At 63.1% G+C, this 18,184-nt stretch overlaps 6 protein-coding genes across 6 annotated transcripts; all 6 read right to left on the reverse strand.

Annotated features, from left to right (window-relative positions):
* Positions 1–371: 371 nt before the first annotated feature.
* LINJ_10_0930 (conserved hypothetical protein) lies at positions 372–3,872 on the reverse strand (the record flags this gene model as incomplete). The annotated part of the gene is made up of 1 exon (XM_001463704.1): positions 372–3,872. One exon carries the CDS (start codon positions 3,870–3,872, stop codon positions 372–374), a length of 3,501 nt encoding a protein of 1,166 aa, XP_001463741.1.
* Positions 3,873–4,805: 933 nt separating this feature from the next.
* LINJ_10_0940 (putative FKBP-type peptidyl-prolyl cis-trans isomerase) lies at positions 4,806–5,285 on the reverse strand (the record flags this gene model as incomplete). The annotated part of the gene is made up of 1 exon (XM_001463705.1): positions 4,806–5,285. One exon carries the CDS (start codon positions 5,283–5,285, stop codon positions 4,806–4,808), a length of 480 nt encoding a protein of 159 aa, XP_001463742.1.
* Positions 5,286–6,071: 786 nt separating this feature from the next.
* On the reverse strand, positions 6,072–10,796 carry LINJ_10_0950 (conserved hypothetical protein; the record flags this gene model as incomplete). The annotated part of the gene is made up of 1 exon (XM_001463706.1): positions 6,072–10,796. The coding sequence occupies one exon, from the start codon at positions 10,794–10,796 to the stop codon at positions 6,072–6,074; it is 4,725 nt and encodes a 1,574-aa protein (XP_001463743.1).
* Positions 10,797–12,672: 1,876 nt separating this feature from the next.
* Positions 12,673–13,299, reverse strand: Rab11 (putative small GTP-binding protein Rab11; the record flags this gene model as incomplete). The annotated part of the gene is made up of 1 exon (XM_001463707.1): positions 12,673–13,299. The coding sequence occupies one exon, from the start codon at positions 13,297–13,299 to the stop codon at positions 12,673–12,675; it is 627 nt and encodes a 208-aa protein (XP_001463744.1).
* A 2,154-nt stretch (positions 13,300–15,453) lies between these two features.
* Positions 15,454–16,053, reverse strand: LINJ_10_0980 (conserved hypothetical protein; the record flags this gene model as incomplete). The annotated part of the gene is made up of 1 exon (XM_001463708.1): positions 15,454–16,053. The coding sequence occupies one exon, from the start codon at positions 16,051–16,053 to the stop codon at positions 15,454–15,456; it is 600 nt and encodes a 199-aa protein (XP_001463745.1).
* A 788-nt stretch (positions 16,054–16,841) lies between these two features.
* LINJ_10_0990 (conserved hypothetical protein) lies at positions 16,842–17,897 on the reverse strand (the record flags this gene model as incomplete). The annotated part of the gene is made up of 1 exon (XM_001463709.1): positions 16,842–17,897. The coding sequence occupies one exon, from the start codon at positions 17,895–17,897 to the stop codon at positions 16,842–16,844; it is 1,056 nt and encodes a 351-aa protein (XP_001463746.1).
* Positions 17,898–18,184: the final 287 nt, after the last annotated feature.

The raw sequence follows: 18,184 nt of genomic DNA on the forward strand, positions 1-18,184 counted from the left end.
CTGTGTGCGCTTATGTGTGTGTGTGTTGCTCGTGCTGGTCTTGCTCTTGGGGTGAGGGTGATATACAGTGGACGTCTACGCCGTGGCGATGGCAAGTTGTGGACGGCGGACGGCAGCCGTTTGTGTATGTGTGTGGTGTGTGGGTGTTGTTGGAAGGAAAAGGAAGGAGGAACACACAAGATGCGAGGGCCACGAAACAGGAGGGGTGGGTGGGTGGACTGGAGAGCGACCAAGACACCGATACGCGCGCGCATCCATCGTATCCCCCCGCTTCGCCCCCTCCGCTGTCGCAGGCGCACAGGGAGAGCCACTAAAAGCGGCGGCGTGGAGGAAGGGCAATAAGGTTCAGCACGGTGACAGCGCCGAACGAGCTAGAGCACGGTCGCCGAGGCGGTGGCACAACCGACGCCTGCCGGCAAAATCTGGTATCGCCTACGGGCCACCTCACGCGCCACCTCGCGCTGACGAGCTCGGCACACTGGCAGGACATCGCGCAATGCAGCACCGATGAGGCTGTCTGTCATGCACAGAAGTGGTGCGCCGGCAGATGCCATCTGCTGCTGTGTATGGGGGAGGGCAACAGGTGGCGGCGACGGCGCGGAGGGCGAGGCTCCTGCAGCCCCTGTCAGAGCTCGTGATGCTACTCTATCCCTCACGGCTGCAGCTGAGGCACGACCTGTTGTGTGGCCTCGCGCAATTTCAGCAGTTCTTCCCGCGCATGCGGACGGCGACACATCTCGATAGACCAGCGACTGCTGCTGTTGTGCGTGAAAGGAAGCCGGGGGGTGCGTGTGAGGGTGGTAGCGGTAGACAGCGGCGAAGGGGGCCTGCGATGCTGGCGCTGGGGTCCACATGAGTTTAACGTCCTGCCAGATGGCGGCCGCTTTCCGCGATGGTGGAAGCGGCCGCGAATGCGCTAGCCGGCTCACCGCATCACCGCCTGCGGGGCAGCTATAGGAAGGTGTTGCTGCAGCGGTGATCGCATTACGGTTGCCGTTGCCAGGCATGGCACGTCCATGTGCCTTGCCACCGCCTCCTGGACTCGCGGGCCGCTGCTTCGCGGCATCGACGGGGTGCTTGATGCCCCCGTCATGACCGTCACTGCGGGTATCCGCGCCGCTGGCGCTGTGCGGAGTGTGTTTTGACAGTTGCCGCGACTGTTTCCGCTGTCGTGTCGTGCTGCTGCTGTTGTACCTGTAGCGGCTGCTTCGCGGCGTACCCGTGCCGTGCTCGGGTGTTGTGCTGCTGATGCCCTCCATGGAGCGATGGTGATGACCGTTGTGAAGGTGGTGGCGAGTCTTGCGATGAACGTCTGGGTAGTTGTGGTGGGTCTCGGCCCCGGTGGTGGTGGCTCCAGCGCCACGGATGCGACGCCGCGTCAGGCGCCAGTTAAAGCCGTTGTTGCCGTGGACGAGGATCGGATCAGCGCTGCGGGAGCGCTGCTGACGGCGGGAGTGCGCAGTTGCTGTGGCGTCCGGGTGCTGCAGGATGGCAGCGATGGCCGCCGATGGACGCATCGCAGCAGGCGTCGCGGCGCCGCCCTTCACATGCATCCTGGCGCCTCCTTCCGCTCTCGCGGTGTGTGCCCCCATTTCACGTGAGGGCGACGACTCGGTAGACGATGCAGGCGTGGTGGTAGTCATGGTGGTGAGATCGCTCTCCCCGCTCGTGCCCTGGTGTTGATCGCGGCTTCCGTGATGCCGGGACTTCTGTTCTGCTGCTGGCGCCATCTCCGCCGCACTCCGATGGTCGTCCGCGACGTCGCCAGGGGGCATGACGACCGCACCGCTAGGTGCGATGGCGAAAACGATAGGCGCCGGCGCGGTTGCTGTGCCACCGACAGCCGTGTAGGGGGTTGTTTCTCTCGTTATGGCCGTCCCGGCGAAGGAGTGTGTGGCCATCAAGTGTGGTGGCGGTGCCGGCAACGACCCTACTGCGGAAGCGCCGTCGCCGACGGTCCCGGGTGCCCCGTTCACGTCCATCAGCAGCGCGTCGGCGAAGGCCTCCACCGGAGAGGAGGACTGCGGATGCGCCAGCGTCGCCGTTTCAGCGTACTCCCGCAGGGGCGTTGCGTCCGTGGGCCCAGATGCGAGTAGGGAAGACCTGGGAAGAGAGCCCGTTATCAATGGTGGCGTGTGCAGCAGCAAGTGCTGAACATCCCGCCCTTTCCCCACCGCGGTCGCCAGTCGTTGCGGGCTCACATATCTTGAGCGACTGTTGGCGGGGCTGTTCCGCACATTTGATTTCCGCCGCTGTTCTTGTTTCGGTGTACTCTGACGATGCCCACTGCGCGCTGGCGCGTCTCTCAGCGCCACGGCTGGTATTCCCGCCCTTCTGGTCGCAGACGGGCCGGCGCCCTCAGCACCGCGACCGCGACCTCGCCTGGAGCTCGCTCGCCGGCCACCGCTACGGTCGCGCAACTGGGCTTCTGCTGCTGGGGTTGGCGACGGCGTCGTGGGGTGCCGCTGTTTCTGCGAGTGCCGGCCCCGCTGCTGCTTTGCCGAGGGCGCCGTCTTACTGCTGGCGGAGGACGAGGTGTCACCGTACAGCGTGTCGACGCTGTAGATGCCGCGGCCGTCGCCTCGGCGCTGCCGTAACGTTTGCATCATCATCGCGAGTGGCGGGCTTCGGTCGCGTCGGTCCTCGGTCGCGGCACCGACGCCAGTTCGTTGCCGTGGTGGCGTCGTCATACTCACTGGCACAGTGATCATCGCTGCTCCACGCTGTGCGGCCGCCATCATCTCCTCCTTCCGCTGCTTGCGGTGCCGTCGCAGCACTTCGCGGTGCTGGCGCTGCTGATGCTCCAGTTGCATGAGATAACGTTGATACTCCACGAGAGAGGCCGGAATGGGAGAGGATGAGGGCGGTGGTGGCGGCGGCTGCTGTTGTTGCTGCTGATGCATAACGAAGCCGCCTGCACCAGCGGAGATGCTGGCCCCGCTGGCGACATGCGGTGGCGGTGAGAGAAGCATGTCGTTGTCGCCCTGCAAGCTCGACTGCCACGGGCCGAGTGACAGCTGCGGCGCCGCGTCGGACGCTTTCGCAGCGTGAGCACCGGCGGGTGCCACCGTCAAGCGCGGATGATACGAAAGGGGCAGCGGCTGCTGTGACTGCTGCTGGCGAGGGGGTGCGTGCGCCGCGGCTTCACCTTCGAACGATGATCGCATTGCATGGTCGATGGACTGGAGACGCATCGCCGAATCAGCGTTGTCGACGGAGGCGGTGATGTGGTAGTGCGCGCCCGTCGCTGATGGAGCTGCCACCACCTTCTCGGAGCCAATCCACACCCTCGGAACACTTCCTGTAGTGCTTGCTTCGGATGGAAGCGACACCCTCCTCTCCCGCAGCTGCAGTTGCTGGAGGCGCACAATGCTTTCGAGGTCTCGCTGGATGGCGACGAGGTAGTGGGATGAAGTGTGGCTAGCCGAGTGGCTGCTGCTGCTGCTGCTGCTGTGGTTGTTTGTGCCGCCGCCAGCACGGTCGCCGAGGGGGCTCAGTTGGACAGAGGACGAGGAGAATGGCGCAGCCGTCGAATGCCGCATCGAAAAGGGTGGCGGTGGCTGGAGGGCGATGGCAGACATGCCTACGAAGGGCTTCTGCTCAGCTTCGTAACGCCCCGCCGTGCTCGAGGCAGCCACTTCCGAAGAACGCCGCACAGGCTCCTCGTGGGGGATACCGCTGATGCTGCTGCCTCCGTTTGTGGTGTCCGCCACGTGGCCAAGGCGCGGGTCGGGAGGGGCCATGTTGCTCATCGTGGGCTTGGGAGCACCGCTGCTTCCCTGCAGACGCGCCGGAAGCCCTGCCTCGATGTGCTCGCTGCGATTGAGTCCCGCGGGGTGAGGCGGGGGCGTGTGCGGTGCGATGCGCATCATGGCTGAGCATCGCCTACCGCACCAACAGAGCGACGTCGGGGGGGGGGAGAGGGCAGCGCGGAAGAGACGAGAGCTGGCTGCTGCTCGTCGCTGTGCGTGTGCGCGTGGACAGACGGGCGGAGATGCGAAGGTGCGGATATGTATATGTATATATGCTTCGACTTGGATGGCGTTGCGCAGAGAGGGGGAGGGGGGAGGGAAGGGTAGGCGCCGGCTTGGGATGGCAGAGGACAGCGAAGGGGCGCCATCCGTGCACGATGAGTTTGGAGAAAGCAGGGCGAGGAATGTGGTGACGCGTGCCTTACTGCCCGCATGACGACTCCCTTCACGCAGCAGGCGGCGAAAGCATTTTCTTTTCTCTCTTGGCCGCTGCACGTCTACTTTTTCTTCGGTGACGCAGCGCATGAACTCAGCGTCCTGGCCTGTGCGTGGAGGCTCCCCCCTCCTCCTCGTGGGCGCATGAGAGAGTGCGTGTAGGGGGGTATGGGAGCCACTGAATTTGACGCACGCATAACGCACAGAGGCGCGCGCACGCTGAGGATTAGAGGAGACACCAGAAGGCGTTACAAGAACACACACACACACACAAAAAAACGGAAAACCTAGACGTGGGAGGAAGGGCCCACACCCACCGACCACCATCTACATCATGGAGGAAGGAGCAGGGAGCGTTGCCCAACAGAGAGGTGCCCCACAACGCGGGTAGTGAGAGGGAGAAGGGGAGGGATCGATGTGTGACGCACCTATATGCCACCCCGCATCCACTGCGAAACTCATCATCTCTGCCGCTCTGACTTCTCCATCTGTCCGCGCAGTACACAGCTCCCCGCCATCCTAGCCGACCGCCACCGCCACCGCGCCCCCTCCCCCTCCCCCCCCGCGGGATGGCTCACCGCCCCTGCCGCACCTCCGGCCTGACAGCGGGGAAGCCGCTCAAAGCTCCGCGTAGGCCTTGGAGAGGGCCTGCTCCAGTTTCCTGTGGCCGTCCTCACCCGGCTTGCCGCCCTGCATCACCTTCAGCAGGCGGATCTTGAACACGAGAGCCGCGTTCGGCGGAATGACACCGCCGGCACCGCGCGTGCCGTACGCCAGATCCGGAGGCAAGTAAACCTCCCATTCCTCTCCCTCCACCATGTACTGGAGGGCCTCCGTCCATCCCTTGATCACCTGGCTCGGCGAAAATGTGGCGGGGTGGCCGCGATCCATAGAGCTGTCGAACACCTTGCCATTCGTCAGGGAGCCGTGGTAGTGCACCGAGCACGGGTCCGACACGTTCGGCGACTTTGTGGAAGCCGTGTCAGTCACCTTCTTCACGATCTTGAAGCGCATGCCGCTGGCCAGCTGGTGCACGTTGGACTTTGCGTCCAGACTCGCCATGAATGCCTGGTCGACTGCGTTCATCTTCTTTCGCATGTAAAGAGAGAGAGAGGGGAAAAGGGTTACGTGACTGTGTGGGCGTGATAGTGGCGTGCGTGTACGCGCGTTGCTGGTGTTGCTGCCTGTGGCAGCGGAAGGTCGACGCATCCACAGGCACGCGTGGATGTCGGCACGAGAAAGAGGGATAGACGCCCAGGGAGTAACAGGGCGAGATGGCGGGCGGACATGCAGGGGCGGGGAGAGGGGGGAAGGAGAGAGGGAGACAGAGGGGTGGGGGCGTGATGGTGGTGCGCGCCGGTAGTTGTGGGTGCCAAAGCGAAGAAGAGCGAAGATAAGAGCATCCTTGGTGCGGCCGTGGGCTTTTGGAAGACATTCCCAGCACTGCTGATCATGTCGACGCTTGTGCGTCGTGCTCGTGACGAAGCCGCACGCCCTTCCCAACCCCCTCCCCCCGCTCGACAGCCGAACGAAACGCCCTGGGAGGTGCGCGGGGCGGGCGGGGTGGGGTGGAGGGCCGGGCCGGGCGGAGACGGCGAAGCATGGTGGTGGTGGTGGTGGTGGTGTCTGTGTGTGTGTGTGGGGGGGGGGAGGTGTCTTTGGCTGTACATGCGCGTAGAAAAGAATAATAAAACACTGACAACACGAGAGAAGAGGCGCTCCGCTGCGCACGCGTGGGGACGTGCGTGTGTCAAGGGAGGGCGAGTGTGGCGAGGGGAGGTGGGGAGGGCAGTGAGCAGATCAGGAGAGGAGGCACGCAGCGGCACCCACGCACACGCTCCAAGTCGTGCGCGCAGAGAAAGGTGCTCTGAGACTGCCGTCACTTCACTCGTCGTACAGGGTGGCCCACTTCAACAAGTCCGCGTCTGCGTTGAAGGCACCAGGGGTCTGAGCGCAACAGCCGTCGTTGGTGGCACTGTTCGGGTCACACAGGTAGTTGTAGAGCCGGACGCGCTCCACGTGCTGCTGCTCCTCGATGTACTGCCGCTCAAGCACACACAGCATATCGAGCTCGGTGAACTGATCGTGCCAAACCAGCTGCCACACTTCCTCCCGCTCGAGCCGCTTGCGCGCACACTGAGCCACGGCGGCAGCACGATAGCGCCGCTCGCGCCGCGCCGCGAACGCGCGCCACGCCTGCTGGAGGCGGTGAGCCATCGCACTCAGAAAAGCCAGCGCGGCTGCCGCCTCCGCCTCGGCAGCCGCGGTGCGCTGCTGCATTCGGTACCGACGCACGGCGCGCTGCAGCACTCTGGCAGCAGCGTCTGCTCGCATCTCGCGTGCTGCGGTGGTGCGCACCACAAGCTTCTCTGCTAGCATTGTTCGCCGCCGCTGCTGCACCAGGGCTGCGGAGGCGTGCGCTCGTAAGAGGGCCTGCAAGAGACAGATGGCGCGCCAGCGCCGCGTTTCAAGGGCCGCGGCTTCGGCGCGCTGCCTTGCCTGCTCCGCCACATGCATCCGACCCATCTCTGCTCTGGTCAAGGCACCGCGACCGGCTGCTTGAACAAGAAAGAGGTTTTCCATGAAGGTGCGCCCTTGACGCGCCTTGAGGCGGCGCACGAGCAGCTGCGCCTGCGCGCTGCGACCGAAGCACTGGAGAAGGCGAATGACCTCGTAAGTATGCGCCTCGCGCGACAGCCGCTCCTCCTGCAGTGTGTGGCGCAGCTGGCGGAGATAGCGGCGTTGGCGCCCTGCGGCGTAGCGCCTCCAGGCCCGCTGAATGCGCGTCGACGACGTGCGCAGCTGTCGAGCGCGCTCCACCGCGAGTTCTAGGCGACGACGCTCAACACAGCGACGCCAACCCACCGCGATGCGCTGCGCCGCCTCTGCCCTGCTCTCCTCCAGCGCCAACGCCTCACGGTGAAGGCGGCCCTGACGCAGGACGTACTCCTGCAGCACAATCATCAGCACAGTCGTGGCGGCATCGCGGCGGCGGCGAAGCGCGAGCTCCTCGGCTTTGCGGGCTTCGCGCAGCTGCGCCACGCAACGACGCGCTTGGATGCCGCGCACCCGCTTTTGAATTGTGGCTGCCGCGTGCGCCTGTCGTCCTGCCTCCGCCTGGAGGCGGCGCTGCTCCTTCACCTCTGCTGTGCGGCGGCGCCAGTACGCCTTCTCGACAACCACACGGCGCCACCACTGCTGCACCTTGACGGCGTTGATTGCGCACAGTCGCAGCCGCGCGTCGTGGGCGATGCCGAGCTCCTTGCGCAGGCGGCGCCGCTCGCGCTGCCGCTGCAGCCACTGCCGCGCGGCGCGAGTGAGCTGCTGGGCGGCAGAGACCTCCCGCTGCTCCTGATCTCGTCGACGAGCGTCAGCGACGGCGCGCGCATGCAGAGCTTCTTGACGCCGGCGCTGCTCCACCGCGCACGAGAGAAGGCCTTCAATCGCCAGCGCGGCCGCCTTCTGGATTGCGTAGACGTACTGGTACAGGGCCTGGCGATAAGCGTACAGGATCTGACGCGCCTTGCTCGAGCGCCATGCCCGTTGAAGGGTCATCGCCGCCCTCGCCCGCCGCTCGTTGAGCTCGGCGTAGTACTTGATGATCTCACGCTGGAACCGCGCGTTGCGCTCCGGCAGCGTCTCCTCTTCCTCTTCCTCTTCCTCCTCTTCTTTGGCGTTTTCTTCGACTGCGCCGGCAGTATCGACTACATGTGTGTGTAGTGCACCTCCGTCTCCCCTGAGTTGCATTTGGCTGCTGCCGCTGAGTCTGCCCGTGCAGATGAAGCCGCGATGCTGATAGGCGGTGAAGGCGGAGTTGGCCGTTGGTGGCTCTGGTGCCCCCCCGGCTTCCGCGTCGGCAGCGCTACCACCACCATCGCCACTGTCGTGTTGTTGCTCAGCCTCGGTTTCGACTGTTTGGACACCTTTCACGGTGGCACCGAGGTTGAGCGGCGCACCCTCGCTGAGCTCGCCTTGCTGAGGCTCTTGAACGCCTGCCTGGTCCTGGTCCTGCTGCTGCTGCTGCTGCTGCGATTCTAGTTCCACTTTCGGTTGCGGCAAAGTCGGCGAGACGGCGGCGTCGGGGGGGCTTGTTGGTGCCCCTGGAGCGGGTAAGAAGTTGCGATCACGCTTCGTCTGCCGGCGCGTACTGCCGTCGGCGTCGACCCCCGATGCGAGGGTCCCGGCAGCCCCAGCACTCTTTGGGGATATCGCGGAGAGTAGCAAAGCCGCCGTCGGGGACTGCAGTTGGTCTTTCCGTTCCCTGCGGCGCCGAGCGGCGTTCTTCTTCTTCGCGCTTTCCTTGTCGTCAGCAAGCCATACGGCATCCTTCACGTCGCTGCGCAGAGTAAACGCATCCGCTGGCCGCTGCAGCCGGTAGCAGTGCCGCAGTGACCGACTGCAGGGCAGCCTCGACGCCGACAGCGACGACTGCGGCGATGGGCGACGAAACGGTCTGGCGACACCGTCAGCGGCTGCCGCAGTGGAGGAGATGGTGAAGGGCAGCGTGAGAGTACGTCCAAGAGGAAGGGGTGGCCCGCTCTTGGAGGACCGCGCCGTTGCCGTGGAGGTCGGCACGGACTTCAGCGACCACGACAGGGCCGGCGACGAAGGCGCGGGTGCAAGTCGCGACGGCTCAGGGCCGGAGAGTGTTAACGGTGGAAGAGGCGGTAGGCGGGTGAGTGTGCCGGTGGGCATGCGCTGCTGCTGCTGCTGCGGCGACAGCGGATGTAACGGCAGTGGGGCGTCTTCGCCGCTGATGCGCGCCATGACGCTGTTGCGAGCGTTCGACGGCGCTGCCGTAAACGCTCGGAGGTGCGCCGCCGTGCGCGATGCCGGCGCAGACGGTGGGGCTTGCCGCTCCCCACTGGCAGCCACAGCCGAGTTGGGAAGCAACGCGGCAGCTGCCGCCACCACGGGGTGCGCACTACCCAAAACCTGCTGCCCAAGCGAGTAGGCCTCCATCCAGCAATGCAGCCCCCTCGACTGCGCGTCCGATGTGGGCTTCTCCGGGCCACTACGACGGCGAGCGGCACTGCAGCCCAGCAGGAGTAGCACTCCAGGCAGCAACGCACGCGCCACGGCCGAAGTGGAACAGATCGCGCGCAGCGTCCGTTCCACCTTGTCGCATCGCTTCCTGACTCCGGGGGAGGCGAGAGCGCCGCTGCCCATGTCAAGCGCGCCACCACAAAAGGCATCTGCTTCTGCCGCTGCCGCGACGACAGCTGCCGCTGCGGTGAGCCACAAGAGCTGTACTTCATTGCAGGCACCACGCTCGAGGCTCATATCCGCTTGTACATCGCAGAGGAAGTCCTTGTCAGACGCATGCGGTGGTGGCGCCGCGCCCGCTGCCGAAAGGCTGCCTACGCCGCTGGGAGCGTTGCCCTGCTGCGGCTGCGGCTGCAACGAGCCCGCAGGCGGTGCTTCAAGGACGATGCTCACGTATCGGGCCAGGTGTGCCTCCCACTTGAACAGCTGTTTTGTTTTCTGAAGCGCAGACGCCAACGCAGAAACCACCGCTTTTACAGGCGCCGCCGTCGTGCGAGACGCTGATGGCACGTTCGCACCTTCGCCACACCGCCACTTAGCGGCGTACGAGGCATGCGAGAGCCATACCGGGAGCACCGTGACGACACAGGGGTACGGATAAGTTGGGGTTGCGTCTGCACCGCCCCCGACGGGAAGCCGTTCCGCCCGCATGCGCTCCCCGTGCACCTCGAGCATTGCAGGCGTACGCGGCAGCTGCAGCATGGCCAGAGTCACCGCCACCGTCATCAGCGGCGGCGGCACATCCTCGGCTGCAGATGCCCTCAAGTTATCTACACTGTTTGCAGCTGCCTTCCCGGCTGCGAACACAGCACAGATATCGCGAAGCGCCACCACGAGGAGGCCGAGGTCACGCTGAAGCGTCCATTGGCGGCGCAGCAACAATCCCAGCCGCACAAGGTCGGACGGGCACACCGTGAAACTGGCCACAGCAGGCTTGGAGGCACCGCGCTTCGTCGAGGAGGCTGAGGTGCCTTCGCCACTGACACCGCTGCTGTCTGCACCAGATGCATCCTCTTCCTGCGTTGGAGCCGTCGCCGACGCCTCCTGTGCGCTTGCCGCGCCGACACCGACCCCGCCGGCGCGTGCTTCCTCCGGCTGCACCACCAAGAGAGCCTTCCAGTCCAATGGAAGACATTCCGCGAGCAAGGAGAGCGCGCTTGCCAGATGCGTTGCAGGACTTGGTGAGACGGCGGCGTTGCCACCCTCGGGCTGCAGGAGCGCCTGCATCTCTAGGCACCGCTGCAGCAGCGACTCCGCTGCTGCGGAGGCCGCGTTGTCGTGCTTCGACGCTGTGTCTTTGGAGGGCTGCGCCCTTGCCCTGGGCGTCGCCGTCAGGGTCGCGCCATACGCACCGGTCAGATACGCCTCTGCCTCATCGACGAGCTGCGTGGCGCGGGCATGCACGTCGTGCAGCACCGCGTAGGCGGACTGGACGAGCCCCAGGTTGCTTTGAGCAGACGGTTGCTGCCGCGGCGGTTGAGCGTGATATCGCGGCGCGAGAGGCACTCTTGCAGAGGAGGCCAGACATGGCGACGCTGCGGAGTGACGCTGTAGCGGCTGCATGGTGCCCCTCTGCAGACGTTGGGACGTGTATGGACACGCCGGGCCCCCTTTGCGCTCTTCGCTGGCAAGAGAAACAAACGAGAGGGCCAGGGACGAAGGCCGACGCCGGTGAGAGGAGGCTCGACGCCAGCGGCAGAGAAAGCGCTCGCACAACGGGAGCCGTCGCAGACCTGGTTGGTGCTGCGAGACGTGCTGTTGCTTTCCCGTCCCGGTGGCCGTGCGGTGGACGACTTGCTTATGAGAGCGAGGTCGAGGGTGGAGGGGGGAGGGAAGGCGCTGCCGGGTGAGGGAAAGACAGGCGGCCGCCGACGCTGTCCAGCGGGGACAGGTGGATGCTGTGTGGTCGAGGTGCCGACATCCTCAAGAGAGAAGAGGAGATGGAGGGGGAGGGGAGGATAGAAAGCGTGTGTGTGTGTGTGTGTGAATAGGCGGTTGGGGATGACGACTTCGCCTCTGCTTTCCCCCACCGAGAAAGGAAAGGAACGCGCGTGTTCAGCCACGCCCACCCACGCAAACACACAGACACTTCTGAAGGCGCGTTTTCCCACACGCGCATGCGGTGGGGTCGCTCGCCAGAGGTGACCATTGTGGGCCGCTTCGATGCATACGCGGGGCATACGTTGATGCATCGGCCTGGGAAGGAAGCCGAGAAGTAAGGGAAGAGCGACTAGCGTGACGCAGAGACAAGGCATCTGCCACTCCGCACAACGATACAGACAGCTGCACCATCACCCTCCCCTGACTTTCCTTCTCTCGCGCTGCCGCACTTGATTCTCTCATGAGACGCTTCTGCATCACTCAAGTAACAGTTGGCTTCTCCGAGAAACACCACACACACACACACACACACACGCAAGCCAGACACCAAGTACGCGCAGACACACAGACATAGACACAGAGACACACGCGCCAGCAGCAGCAGCACTCCGACAAGAAGAGAGAAAAGGACATGAAGAACAAAATAGAAAAAGGAAGACAGGCGGAAAACAGAGATGACGCGTGCGCGGAGGGCAAGCAAGCAAAAACACGAAGGCGCGGCTCCCGTGTCCATACGAGTGAGAACCCCCTCCTCCCCCACGCCCCTGCGCCTCATACGCGGGCACGCGCATACCCGCTTTCCCTAGGGAGAGGGCGTGGAGGCCGCGATATCACGGACAGCGCCACCGAATTCGCTTCCCTCTCTCGTTCTGTGTCCTTTCCGTTCGCACCCCACCCTCCTCTCCACAACCGTGCGTGTATGTATCCGCTGGCCACTCTGCCATCTCCCGGCAACGCACCGTTGCCACCGTCCCCCTTCCTCTCCCCCTCGCGCTTTTTTTACGGTGCTGCTTACATCGCCATCTTCACTTTTTGCGCCTTCCCTTCCGTGTCTTTCGGTTTGTGCCACGTCTGGTGGTGCTCGCTTCTGCAGCTGTGCTTGCGTGCGCGCGAGTCCCGCCCACAAACAACGTGGTGAGGCGAGGCGCGCCAGATACACACACACACACATATGCACACCGACATAAACGCGTGCGCGCACTCGACAGAAAGAGAAAGAGAGTGCGCGGTGAAAAAGCGGCGGTGGTGGCGACGCAAGTAAGACGACCCCAGAGAGCTTCACTGGGAGGTGGGTGGGGGGGGCGGATGCTCGCCCAAGCACTCTCTCTTTTTATCCCCTCTGCACACGTACACATACTCGCCGCACGAGCAGCGTTGATATCAACACCATGGGCCCACTACGCAGGCAGTGCACATAGTACGCGCGTCTACTCCTGTGCATGCGTGCGCGTCTATCTGTAGCCAAAGTAGGAAAGACTCCGGCAGACACAGCCACCCACAACACGTACAGACGCTCGCACCCATCCGAAATGCGGCTCCTTGCCATCCACTTCCAACCTTAGCAGCAGCCACTGGTCTTCTTGGTCTCCGGGCTTTCGCTGGGGTTCATGTTGACCGTCCTGCCTTGCTTCGGCGCCGTGCGGTCGGCCTCGCGTGTCTGTGGGGTGACGACGACCTCGTAGACGGACTTGGCGAGCCACTCGAAGGCCTTGTCTACGTTCGTCCTCTCCAGCGCAGACGTTTCGAGGAAGGACAGGCCGTTTTCGCGAGCGAAGCGGTCGGCCGCTTCCTTCTTAACAACGCGCAGGTGCTCCAGATCGCACTTGTTGCCAATCAAGAAGATGCAGCAGGTGGCTGGCACAAAGACGCGCAGCTCCTGCAGCCACGTCGGAATCGAGTCGAAGGAGGTCTGGTTCGTGATGTCGTACACGAGCATGGCACCCTTCGCACCGTGGTAGATGGAGCGCGAGATGGCGCGGAAGCGCTCCTGACCTGCCGTGTCCCAAATCTGGATCTTCGCATCGCGGCTCTGAATCTTGACGCTCTTCGTCATAAACTCTACGCCGATGGTGGACGGGGTTTCCTGGTTGAACTCGTTGGTTGTGTAACGCGTCATGAGGTTCGACTTCCCGACGCCGCTGTCGCCGATCAGGACGATCTTGAAGCTGAGGTTGGTCTCCTCCATCTTCGAATCTTATTCCTTTTTGTTTCCCGGGTACTCGCGCGCAACGACGATAGCGGTGCACCGACGGCGTTACACCCCCTTACAAAATGACGATGAAGAGAGAAAGAGAGAGGGAGGGAGGAGGGAAGGTCTTTGCAAGTGGCACGCCGACAGGCACAGGCTCGACAGCGGGATGTATCGTTGGCGTGTCTCGACAAGTCAGTAGAGGCGATGAAGGAAAAGGAGGTGGTGCGAGAAAGAGAGAGAGAGCGAAAAAGCAAGCAACGCGGTAGTGGTGTGGTAGCTATGAGAGCTGCGTACAGGTTGTAGGTGTGTTGCGAGAGAGTGTGGGAGGGGGCAGGGTTGCATCAGGTGGTGATAGAGGCGAACAGAGAGGTCGGAAGGGACAGTGAGCACACACACGCGTGAGAGAACATCGAGAGACGTCCCAAGGCATGACTCAAAGGGCTGCAGCAAGTAGGGACAGTGGAATGAGCGGCTGCCTCAGTACCGACACTCGGCAAGCACAACCGACTCGCTCTCGGGGGTCATGCCTACGAGCCCACGATAAAAAATGTAAGCGAAAGCGAGCGGGCTTGAGGGCGCATGCGAGGAGGAGAGCCACGCATGAAACAGTACAGAAGAATGCTTGACTTGCATCGTGCTAGCCGTCTCCCATCTGTCTGTCTAGCCGCCGACCAGAAGGTGCCAGAGGCGGTGGCGGTGTCGGAGTTGGTGAGGAGGACAGGGGGTATCAGGAGATAGAGAGGGGTGGGTGGGTGGAGGAGCGCATTCTCGATTAATCCTCCTTTTGCCAGTCACCAACTAAAGCTCATACACAGACATGTGCACACGCGCCTTCTCGATGCACCTTCATCGCCTAGACACACGCACACATGCATGCCCTCAGCATTCTTTTCAGTGCACGCTTGCTCTGCCTTTTCAGTCATCGAATAAGACGACGGCAAACACGATCACAACCAGCGAACCAGATCTCCCACACCCGCACACTTCGACCTACGACGAAGCCGCTCCCTAGCTCTCCCTCACCGCATTGGCCACTGAGCACAACACGGACATACAGACAGACAGCGAGCGCGCACTCCGTCCTCGACAACCACTGCCAAGGAAGCGAATAAGGGGGCGGGGGCTCACCATACCACCACCACAGCGACTGCACAAGTGCCCAGAGAAGCAGCCCAGAGGGAGTGCGCACACGATAGGAATGAATGATGGGAGAGAGGGGGGGGGAGGGGGACAAACAACGCCGACAACAGCGAAGGAAAATAACGAAGCAAGGAACAGGAAAGGAACTTTGGTACGGCAGAGACCGGCGACACCCACACCCACACGCGCGCGCGTCGGTGCCCGTGTCTCTGGTGTGTCTCGCAGGAGTCGAAAAGAGAGAGAGAGGGGGGGAGAGCGAGGGCGGCACAATGACATGCGCGCGTGTACTTCAAGACGTACACGAGGCGGCCTTGTTCCCTTTCTGCCCCTCTCCAAACTCTACACGTCGTCGTGAGCGGGGAAGGCAACCAAGAAATATTTGAAGCAATAAAGCATGGGGTGAGCGACCACCCCAGACATGCGACACACACACACACACAGACATGGAGACACAGACACGCTGACGTATAGGCAGAACAGCAGAGACATGCGCAACGACCCTCGAGAAGTCGTAGGCGGACGAGAGGGTGGACGGAGAGACGCAGGGGTAGGGATGCGTGTGTGTGTGTGTGTGTGTGCTGGGCGATTGCTCGAGCTATGGAAGGAGGAGGGGGAAGAGGGTAGTCCGTGAGGGATGCATGTCTGCCGGTGTAAACCAACCCTCCGGCTATGCGGCCCCTTTTTGCAACGCTGAAGCGGCAGACGCGCGCGTAAACACACACACACAGATGTATACACACATACACACAGGAGCGCAGACATGCGCGCAGCACTCAGGGAACGCAGAAGGAGTTGCCGTCCGGCACGCACCTGTTGATGGAGTCGCCGCTCTTTGCTGCACACTGAATGACCCCCCCGGCTCCACTGCATCTCGAGTTGGTTTTGGACAAAACGGCCCTCCATCGCTGACTTGGCACGCCTTGATCGTCCCGCATCCTTCGAAGGTCTTTCTCTTCTTCTGCGGAGTGCGTGTGTGCTTCCTCGTCATCCCTTGCCGCTGCTATCCCTTTAGTTGCTGATGCCCATCTCCACAAAACGCTCGCCGTAGGTCTTCGACTTGACACGGGCCAGCAGCACCGTCTGCACGTCGAAGAGCGCGATCACGTAGAGGAACATGTTGATGAAGGAGGCGGCGAACAGCAGGGCGTTACTTTTGCACTGCGCCACCGGCTCGCCGAGGCGCCCAATCGTCACGTTCTCGTTGTTGTCATCCAGTATGGAGCCGATACTACCGATACCGGTATAGTTACCCGTGAAGTGCAGCGAGCCGGCGGCGTTGCAGTCGGCCACAACCGGCGCCGCTAGCCCCATCGAGTGGGCCACCAGGAACATCGTCGTAAGCATCAGGAAGGTGATGGCGTAAAGAAGGCGGTACGCCTTGCGGGGCACGAAGTGCAGGATAAGGTACCCAATCACGGAGACAATGGAAAAGACGATCCCCAAGAAATGGGCAAAGCCAGACTTGCTGAAGCTCTTCGCCTGCGTGGTCACCACGCCAGCGCCGATGACGTACATCATCGTGAAGAAGGCCATCGCAATCGCGAGTATCAGCGAAAAAAACTTTCGCAAAAACGTGAGGATGGCGTCGCAGACGGAGGCGCACGCCATTTTCGCTTTTTCTTCGATGCGTCTGACGGTGCCGCGATCACGCAAAGTATGCGCACGATGAGAGGGAGGAGTAGGACTGGGAGGAGGTGGTGGTGGTCAGGGCTGGGGGGGGGGGGTGGCGGTGCGTTTGTACGGATGAACGCTCCACCTGCAATGGAACGTGCCGTGCGCGCCTGAGGGCAGGAGGGCAGAATATGGAAGAGACACACGCAGAGACACAGACCCAGAGAGGCAGAGAGGGAGATAAAAAGCAACGCGGGAAGTAAAAGAGAGAACGAAGAACGAGCGAGATTCGAGCACAGTGTTCGTGGTGATGGGGCCCGTATGTGCACTTTCCATACACCAGTTGGGCGTATGTGATTGGTATGTAGTAGATAACGGTGTGTGTGTGTGTGTGTGTGGTGGTAGTGGTGGTGGTGGGCGTGGCGGGGGCGGGGCTTCAGTGAAGAAGACGAAGAGAGGGTAGGGTTGCAGGATAGAGGGAGAGCGGGGACGACATCGGTGGGCATGATGCATTTCTTTTTCCTTCTTGTCCGCGTGCGCCACAACATCGCCAGCATGGGCGAAGCGTCCACGCGCCGCCTTTTTTCCTTCTCCTACTCCGAGAGCCTGGAAAAAGGCGATTTGGGCACCGGCTTGTTGGACGTTGTCACCGTCCTCTCACACATGGCTGCACATGACAGACACACGCGAACACGGGCAGCTCGATCCTGCACCGCTTACGTCATGTGCGTATAAGACATAAACCTTTTCCTCCCTCTCTTCTTCACGGCGAGGAGGCTGCTTCTTCACCAGCGCTGCATCGCATCCTCCGAGACGGCGGCGGCGTCGCATCCCTCCAGCCGGACCGTCCCCTGGCCCACAACCACCGTGCAGTTGTTCTTGAACCCCATCCCGCAGAGCTCACGCACGGCATACTCGTCCGTGATGGCGTTGTCGTACCCGTCGCGCCACACCGTCTCGTTGATCTCGCAGTCGATGTAGTGTTGCACAGCCGTGAGCTGCTCGCAGTGCTCCCAGTGCAACTCCTTCAGCCGCTCTCGCAGCGGGCAGAGGCAGCGGAACTGTTGACCGAGCGGGTCTGCCGGTGCCACGGAGTGCACTTGTGAATGCAGGGAGGGACTATTGCGGAGGTGGCGTTGGGGGCGAACACCCGGCTGTCTGCGACCGCAGAGAGCGCCTGTGGGTGGTGGTGTTCGGCCGCTGAGCCACCAGCGGCGACGTCGATCGGCGCTGCCATGCCGAAACTGCGTCCGTGAAGTCGGTCGCTCCCCTGTGGCGTCACGGACCGCTGACGCCGATGATGCTGCAATGAAGATAGCCCGCCGCTGATCGGAGAGCTCCAGCACTGCCGGCACGCACACGTAGGAGAAATGGGAGAGACGCCGGCTAGGAGTGGAGATTCCACGGCTCGCCAGTGCCAGCGCCGGCGGCGGTGCGCCGAACCGACTGTCCTCGGCTTGCAGCGGCTGCGCATGCGACAGCCAAAGCAGCCCCAGTGCCGAAAGGAGAGACTGAAGCGGATGGGCTACCCCGCTGACGCTGCGGCCCGCTCGCTGAGGATGCGCGCGCCTGGTTGCTGCTGCACACGCTGTTCGAAGCCGAAGATCGGTGCCGATGCAGCGACATCGACGTCGACGCCGCGCTGGCGGAAGCTGGGAGGGACAGTGCAGGGGGTCTGACGCTGGGCGCACCTGCAGCGCCTCTGTTCGCGTTCTCTCGCGCTGCTTTGGTGCCGCGCTTTTCTCTCTGCTGATGTGTCTTGGACGAGGCCTTCCGACGCTGCGGTGGTTCCTCTTCTGAAGCGCGACGTGCTGGCTGGGCCGCGGAAGCACCGCTGCCATGATCACAAGCGTTTACCGCAGCAGAACTCGCCGCTGAGGTCGGCCCAGTGCGCTGGAAGAGCGGTGGCGGGCTCTTCGTGAAGGAGGAGGCGGCCACGGAAACCATCGAGCGACGCCGCTGCTGCTGCTGTTAAAGGTCGGCGCGGGGTTCCACTGCTGCAGCCGTGGGTGCGTCACAATCATGACCGCCAATGCCTACCGTGTCGTCGTACCTCCTGCCGTCCCTCCGCAAGCCCACGGCTTGCGGTCGCGGAAGAGCAGGAAGGGTGCCACCACTGTCTCTCGAT

This window comes from Leishmania infantum, chromosome 10, assembly GCF_000002875.2.
Source record: "Leishmania infantum JPCM5 genome chromosome 10".
Taxonomy (NCBI): domain Eukaryota; phylum Euglenozoa; class Kinetoplastea; order Trypanosomatida; family Trypanosomatidae; genus Leishmania; species Leishmania infantum.